At 53.5% G+C, this 7,500-nt stretch overlaps 1 protein-coding gene across 1 annotated transcript; it reads left to right on the top strand.

The window, feature by feature from the left end:
* Positions 1–335: 335 nt before the first annotated feature.
* Positions 336–5,934, top strand: Nol12 (nucleolar protein 12). Its single transcript, XM_038342962.2, has 6 exons — positions 336–468; positions 1,765–1,870; positions 2,500–2,548; positions 3,006–3,148; positions 5,146–5,231; positions 5,513–5,934. Exons 1-6 carry the CDS (start codon positions 386–388, stop codon positions 5,676–5,678), a joined length of 633 nt encoding a protein of 210 aa, XP_038198890.1. The 5' UTR covers positions 336–385; the 3' UTR covers positions 5,679–5,934.
* Positions 5,935–7,500: the final 1,566 nt, after the last annotated feature.

The raw sequence follows: 7,500 nt of genomic DNA, 5'->3' as shown, positions 1-7,500 counted from the left end.
CCTGTTGACCAGGCTGCCCTCTAATTTACAGAGATCCGCCTGCCTCTGCCTCCCGAGTGCTTGGATTAAAAGTGTGCATGGCCGCCGCCCGTCTAGGATCGGTAGTTTTTAGCCATTCATGAATATCTCCATATTTAGGGCCTGTTAGGGCCAGGCTAGGTGATGGAATCGGGGAGCCTAGTTCTCACTGAAGCCATTTTGGGAAAATCGCTCAGACCTGAATCAAAACTGTGAGCGACAGAATGGGAGGCTCCTTTAAAAGGCGGAGACAAATCGGCGGAACTGTAGAACAAGGCCACTAAGCGCGCTCTCCGGAAATCTGAAACTGCTACACACGGAAGTGTTTTAGGCTAGTGGCAGCCACTCTGCCGGAAGCTTCGCTGTGATGGGCCGCAACAAGAAGAAGAAGCGAGATGGAGATGACCGGCGGCCCCGGCTTGTCCTCAGCTTTGATGAAGAGAAGCGGCGGTGAGTGGCCGGGTCGAACCCGATTCCCGTCGGGCTGCCGGGAGAAGCCTAGCCAAGCCCAGGGTGCGCACGTTCACGCAGAGGGCTCTTCCGGCTCCGCCCCTGGACGTGCCTGAAGACCTCGTTCCGCTTTCCCCAAGTGGTGGGATGCAGACTCCTGCTCTCCCCTTGCAGGTCCCAGTCTGCCAGAACAGTGCCCTGGACCTCTCGAGTCCAGCCCGGTCCATGGTCGCGGCACATAGCCGGCTACCGTAGACGAACGACGAGAGAATAGGATGAGAGAGGTTTATGTTCATTCATTCTCTCATCGTACTGTGTCCCAACCAGCTTGGGTCCCGGAGGCTGAAGCTCTGTGCTTCGGTGTCACCGTGGATAAATGGCACGTTGTAGTGGGTCTGCGAAAACTCTAGTGCAGAGCACCAAACGAAACCTCAGTTGCCAGGCCTGGTGGTGAAGACTTATAATCTAAGCCACCCGTGATGCTGAGGCAGGAGAATTGCAAAGTCAAGGGCTACAGAGAAGAGTTCAAGACCAGTCTGGGCGTTTGGGCGATGTGTAGAGTCCCTGTCCCCAAATCAATATAAAGTAATTAGTTTAGGTTTAACTCTCCAGTACAACCACAAAATCAGGAACAGCAGATACCAGATAGGAGGAAACAAGAGTAGGGAAGGTGGGTGGCACCCCTAGGTCTCACCCCACTGGTGGATTCAGGGCTCAGATGTCGTTGAGGACTGGGTGTTGGTTCAATGAAAGAGTTTTGGGGTCTGGGTGAAGGCGTTCTTGGAAAGCCCTACTGGGGCGACTCCTACCGGTGTGGACGCAGTGTCCACCTGCTCAGTGTCTTTGTGTGTACCCACCAAGGGGCAAGAAACGCAGGTGAAGTAGGTACCCAGGAGAAGGAAGCCTGGGAAAAGGCAGCATTCTCTGTCACACATTGTGTGGTGACGTGCTCAGTGATAGAGTGTAGTAAGACTTCCAGCATAGGTGTGTGGTAGGTTACACCACCTAGGATCACAAAAGTATTCTGTGATGGTCCAGCCAGGACTAGCAACTCATTTCTCTTAAGGTACCCTTGTCATTGAATGACCCATAAGTACGTTCTCTGTGACACTGGATAAGTACCCTCATCTCCCCTCAGTGTCCTTATCTGTAAAATAAGGACAGGCTGTTGAGAGGGTAGAGGGGGTTAGTGGGTAGGCTAGAACCTGGCCCTATGGCACTGAAGGGTTTCTCCAGAGCCCTTCTTTCCTCGTGTCTCCTCCCGACTCTGCTCATTCCCCTGCTTCCTTCCTGCAGGGAGTATCTGACAGGCTTCCACAAACGGAAGGTGGAGCGGAAGAAGGCGGCCATTGAAGAGATCAAGCAGAGGCTGAAGCAGGAGCAGAAGAAGCTCCGGGAAGAGGTGCAGTACAGAGGAGGATGGAGAGTTGAAAGGGGTGGGGGCTCATCTACCAGGGGAGGGGCATCAGAGCAGACGGCGTGTGAGCGTGGCTGGAGCTGTCACAGGAGTAGAGACCCCGGGGTGTGTGTGTGTGTGTGTGTGTGTGTGTGTGTGTGAAGGGCAAGTCTCTTGAGCTTACCCCATGAACCGTGGTCTCACATCATGGAAGTTAGCAGGGCTGTTGCCCGGGATGGGCTGAAAGGCCATTCTCACTGTGCTCATTTCTATCTTAGTGTCTTTTTCTGTGGCCGTGACAGAAGCAGCTTATGGGAGAAAGGGCTTGTTCTGGCTCTGGGCTCAAGGGGACAGTCCATCAAGGCAGTCGAGGCAAGGTGGCAGGAGCTTGAGCTGGCTAGTCCCGTCACATCCCCAGTCAGGAAGCAGAGTGATGAACACATGCTGCTGTTCAGCTCTTTCTCCACCTGATACAGCCCAGGATCCCAGCCAGGGACTAGCACCACCCATAGGGTGCAGGTCTTCTTACCTCAAGAAAGTGTCCCATAGGTGTGCTCAGAGGCCCATCTCCCAGGCCATCCTCAATTCTGTCAGTTTAACAGTTAACGCCATCACATCCTTCCGTCTGACTTTAGCGCCACCAGGAATACCTGAAGATGCTGGCAGAAAGAGAGGAGGCACTAGGTAAGCCCCCACCTAAGTCTGGGCTTCTGTGTCCCCAGGTGGGGACAGGAAGAATGGGGAGAAAGCTGGATAGAGGGTGATTTTCTTAGCCACAGAGATCTTGGTAGTGACGTAGGGGCCAAGGGGGCTCTAAGTGCATGTGGATCAGAGACCAGGAGACCCAGACCACATGGTAAATTGAGGCTGAACAGAGAGCCTGGGGATGGAACAGCTCTTGCTGTCACTCAGTTTCTCCAAGGCAGGGACAAGCTGAAGCACAAAGGGAAGAGAGGGTCGTTTCCACTACTTACCTGTGGGTGGGACTCTGAACCACTCTGGAGGTGCAGGAACAAAGGGTGGGCAGGGCTCTAGAAAAGCACACTGCATGCCAGTTCTCATCCCTCTGGAGCTCGGAGGGAGGCTGCAGAGGTGTGGTGGCCGAGCCAGGGCTAAAGACTAGTCTGTGTCCACCTTGCAGAGGAGGCAGATGAGCTGGAGCGGCTAGTGACAGCAAAGACGGAGTCGGTGCAGTACGACCACCCCAACCACACAGTCACCGTGACCACCATCAGTGACCTGGACCTCTCGGGGGCCCGGCTGCTAGGTCTGCCCCTGCCTGAGGTAGGTCCCAGGACAGCCCTGAGGAAGAAGCGGGAGATTGATTTGTGGGGGCTGCTCAGTGCCTGCCCATGTCAAGGGTATCCTGCAGGAAGTGTGCCTGAAAGCTTTCTTGTATGGCTCAGTTCATCAGTCAGTTGAGTGTTGCCATGGTAGACCTCCCAGTATATGGCAGTGAGTAACCATGAGGATGCACGGTGAGGCCTTGTGAGGTCCTTGGTACTGAGTCCAGCTATATTAAGTGCTCAGCAGACTAGAACCCTTGGTGATAAGCAACATACTGTGGCATATGTGTGCAAGAGCAGTGAGTTCGTAATGTGGGTCGTGCATCCTCAGTGACTTGTTCAGTAATTGAAAACAACAGCATCCCAATAAGGAAAACATTCCTCTGCTCCACTTAAAACTGTGCCTGTGGCTTGTGTGGGAGTTTCTATAATCAGGGTCCTTCAGCTCTGCAAATGTTCAAGTCTTTTGAGTAAAATGCTATGCTATTTACATAGAACCTACACAGGTCCTCCTTTGTCCTTTAAATCGTCCTCCCGTTACTTAGAAAACTGAATGCCAGGCCAGCGAAGTAGCTTAGAGTAAAGGTGCTTCCACCACCTGAGTTCCATGGTCTGAGTTCAGTCCCCGGAGCTCTGGAACTCCACGTGGTAGAAGTAGAGAGCTGGCTCCTACAGGTTCTCCTCTCACCTCCTACACATACCCTGGGGTGTGCACGTCACACCCCAGCCCCAACACACGCACACTAAATACAAGAACAAAATCCGAATACCCTGAAGGTCCTGGCTGAGTTATTACAGTGCAGTGTTCAAAGGATAGCGAGAGTCTGGGTCCTGGAGACGAGGCTCGGTGGCTAAGAACACTTTTTGCTCTTGCAGAAGCCCCAGGTGGCTCACAACCGTCTTTTACTCCAGTTCCAAGGGACGTGACACCTTCTGACCTCTGCAAGCACCAGGTGTGCCTATGCTGTACAGATATACGTGCAAGCAATATATTTATACACATAAATAGATTTAAAAATTAAAACAATTGAAAAGAAAGACAAGAAATCTGGTCTCAGCACAGACACTGTTTCCTTCCAGATGTTTTATTTCTTTTCATTGTGCAGCTGGTCAACTCTAGCTGCCCAGAGAGCTCAGTATAAAGTGCCTTTCTGAGCTGAGGATGCAGCCTGCCCGGAATGTGAGACCCTAGGTCCGGACACCAGGATTGCAAAAACAACAGAGCAAAATCCCACCCATTGCTGAGGCCCAGGCGTGGAAGCACACAAGGGGGTGAAGGCAGGAGGATCGTTAGTTCAAGCCCAGCCTGGGGCCTGTCTCTAAGAGAAGTTCGTTCTCTGAGTTGCAGTGTCTCCATCCTGGAAAGCCGCGGCCTGACTGACTTCCACTGCCTGCTTTATGTATGTCCTTTAAAGCCTGACCCAGAGTCTCGTTGTCATTGCATGGATGTCGCTGTTGGTGAATGCTTGGATACAGGCTGTCCTTTGTTATTCTGGTTCTCAGATAGTGTCCTAGTTTCTTTTCCGCCAGTGTGACAAACACTGTAACCAAAACAGCTTAGGGGAGGGAAGGGTTTCTTCATCTTGTACTTCCACGTCACAGGTCATCATAGAAGGAAGTGAGGTCAGAAACTCAGCACAGGAACCTGAGGTAGAAACTATGGAGAAATGCTGCTCGCTTGCTCGGACTCGCTCACTAGCTCAGCTGAGCTAGCTTTTCTATACAGCCCAGGACCACCTGCCTAAGGAATGATACCACCCTGTATAGGCTTGGTCTTGTCCATAGACCAACTTGATGTAGGCAATTTCTCAATTGAGGATTTCTCTCAGATGACTTTAGGGTGTGTCAAGTTGACAGTTGAGGCTAAACAGGGCAGCTGTCCACAGTGCACTTCTGCCCAGAGCCTTCTCTGGGCCCTGCTCAGACTTCTAAAGTCAGGACTGCTCAGTGTGCCTGTCCACTCCCTGTAACAGTCCCTGTCCTTTGTTTCTCTAGCAAGGGAACCAGGAGGAGGCGCCATCCACAGAGAAGCCAACTAAAGCCTTGCCCAAGAAGTCCAAAGATCCCCTGCTATCCCAGCGGTGAGCTCTGGCTTGTAGTTCCTGGTCCCATTCCTGTCTGCACTAGTGGCTAGGCGTGTGGAGCTACCCTAGCCAGAGGGGTTGTGGGGGCTGGGGCGGGGTTTTCCCGGCTCTGTGGAGCCAGACCAGGCAGAGTTTGAGATGTGTAGGGAGCTTGTCCCAGCTCCTCACCCATTCTACTCAACTGAGTGGAATGATCATGACCAGCCTTTGGTAGTGATTGCCTGTGCCTCAAGGGTAAGCCAAGACTCTGGCCTCACCAGCCTCCACTTCCCCCGTAGCATCTCCTCCCTCACAGCCACACTGCATGCGCACGGCCGGAAGAAGGTCAAAAGGAAACACCCTCGGCGAGCCCAGGACTCCACCAAGAAACCCCCTAGTGCCACTCGTACCAGCAAGACCCAGCGACGCCGGATGACTGGAAAAGCCAGGCACAGCGGGGAGTGAGTGCTCCAGAAGCTTGAGGGTCCCCAGCCAAAGTCCCTGGCTGTCCCTTTAAGCCAGCTGTGCTGAGGAGGAGCTACAGCCCAAGCCTGGAAAGCAGGACTTCTCCAGCCTGGGGCTGTCCCTGCTTGGGGACCATCCTGGGGTTGAGCCCAGAAGGAATGGACTTCCTAGAGCCCAGGTCCTGGAGCCTGCAGAGCACTGTCAGGGCCTCCTCACAAATGTACGTCCACCTGGGCCTCAGCAGTCCTTGAAACTCCTCACGTGCGTGCTTGTGGTTTGTCCTGGCTTTGTCTGGGGGCGGTGGGAATGGTCAGGGGTCCACCTTCCACCTCTAGGCTTTCCTGAGGGTATTACAAGATCCTGTCATATCTGGGTCCTCTAGTCATAGCTGGAGACCAGCGTGTTCCACGTAGACTCCAGAGCTGTGGCCAGCTGTGGTTGTGTACGCTAATACCGCACCAAGGAGGCTGAGGCAGGAGACTCAATCCACGGTCATCTTCAGCTCCATGGGGCGTTCTGTGCCATCTTGGGCTGGCTACCAGGTGCTGTCTGAAGACTGAGGACTTGAGTCAGAAGGCCACATTCAGGGATGGAAAGCTCAGCTGGGGCGGGGCCTTTCCTGGGACTCAGCCCCTTCTCTCCTTCCCTGCCCTCTCTGCTTTGGGAGTGGTGACTTTACCATAGGCCTGGGCCTCATCCTCTAGACCACCGAGCAGGACAACAAGTCAGGAGATGCAGGGATTTGCTCCCCATGTGAGCCTCAAGCAGTGCTGTCCTGCTGGGTGTGTTTCCCAGTGTGAACCTCCTTCAGGGCTGCCCTGAGCCTGGAGTGTGAGTAGTACAGGATTCTGTACATCACACCTGCTCACCCCTCATGGCTCACAGCATGTCTCTATCTTGTCAAACACAAGAAAAGGAATGATGACGTTATGAGGCCATGTTTGCAGTCCCTGCAGCTCAAGAGGCCTAGGTGGGAGACCTCAAGTTCTAGGCCAGCTTGGGCTACACAGCATGTCTTAGGACAGTGAGGTTCAGTTCCACATCAAAAGCTCACAGCTGGATTGTGTAGTAAGGACTCTCAGGCTGACAAGAAGAAAGTTACCAGCCCGGAGCTAGGAAGGCTAGAAGCTGGGGTGGCAGGCTTTTAGATCTCTCTCTCTCTCTCTCTCTCTCTCTCTCTCTCTCTCTCTCTCTCTCTCTCTCTCTCTCTCTCTCTGTCTGTCTCTCTGTCTCTCTGTCTCTCTCTCTCTCTGTCTCTCTCTCTGTCTGTCTCTCTCTCTCTCTCTCTCTCTCTCTCTCTCTCTCTCTCTCTCTCTCTCTTTTCTTTTCTTTCAACTTTGCCTCACAGCCCAAGATAGCTGCATGAGCTCCAGCCATCATAGCTGCATTTCAGCTAGCAGGGAAGAGAAAGCAATGAAGAAGGACATAATTATCCTTTTAAAAGACCTACACACTTGCTGTGTTCTGCCGGCCAAATAGAAGGCAAAGGCCAGGGACATGGGGTGGGGAGGAGGGGTGCTCCCCGCTGGGACAAGCTTCAGCCCTGGCTGTTGTAGGAAGGAAAGTGCCCACGGGACTAGGGGTTTGTCTGCTAGCAGAGGGAGGAAGGATTGGGACACGGAAGAGTCGTGGGGAGGCTGCCCAGCAGCACAGCTGGGACAACAGTGGGCAGTGACTTAGTCCAGGGAGGCAGCCGGCCGAGGCATCCAGAGCAGGACACGGGCGTCTGATCAGAGAAGTCCCTTCACGTATTTGGAGAGGCTCTTCCTGAACTGGGCAACAGGAGAGGAGGCTGTGGCTCAAGGTCCCTGGAGAGCAAGGA

Source organism: Arvicola amphibius, chromosome 9 (genome assembly GCF_903992535.2).
Source record: "Arvicola amphibius chromosome 9, mArvAmp1.2, whole genome shotgun sequence".
NCBI classification, from domain to species: Eukaryota; Metazoa; Chordata; class Mammalia; order Rodentia; family Cricetidae; genus Arvicola; species Arvicola amphibius.
Note: the sequence above shows the minus strand (reverse complement) of the source record. Positions and strands in the feature narration are given on the sequence as shown.

Bases quoted from the DNA above. Each gene is read 5' to 3' on its own strand.
- Nol12 (XM_038342962.2), top strand. From the start codon at position 386: ATGGGCCGCAACAAGAAGAAGAAGCGAGATGGAGATGACCGGCGGCCC. The intron at 469-1,764 runs GTGAGTGGCCGG...TCCTTCCTGCAG, and splicing joins TTTGATGAAGAGAAGCGGCG to GGAGTATCTGACAGGCTTCC. The intron at 5,232-5,512 runs GTGAGCTCTGGC...CTTCCCCCGTAG, and splicing joins GATCCCCTGCTATCCCAGCG to CATCTCCTCCCTCACAGCCA.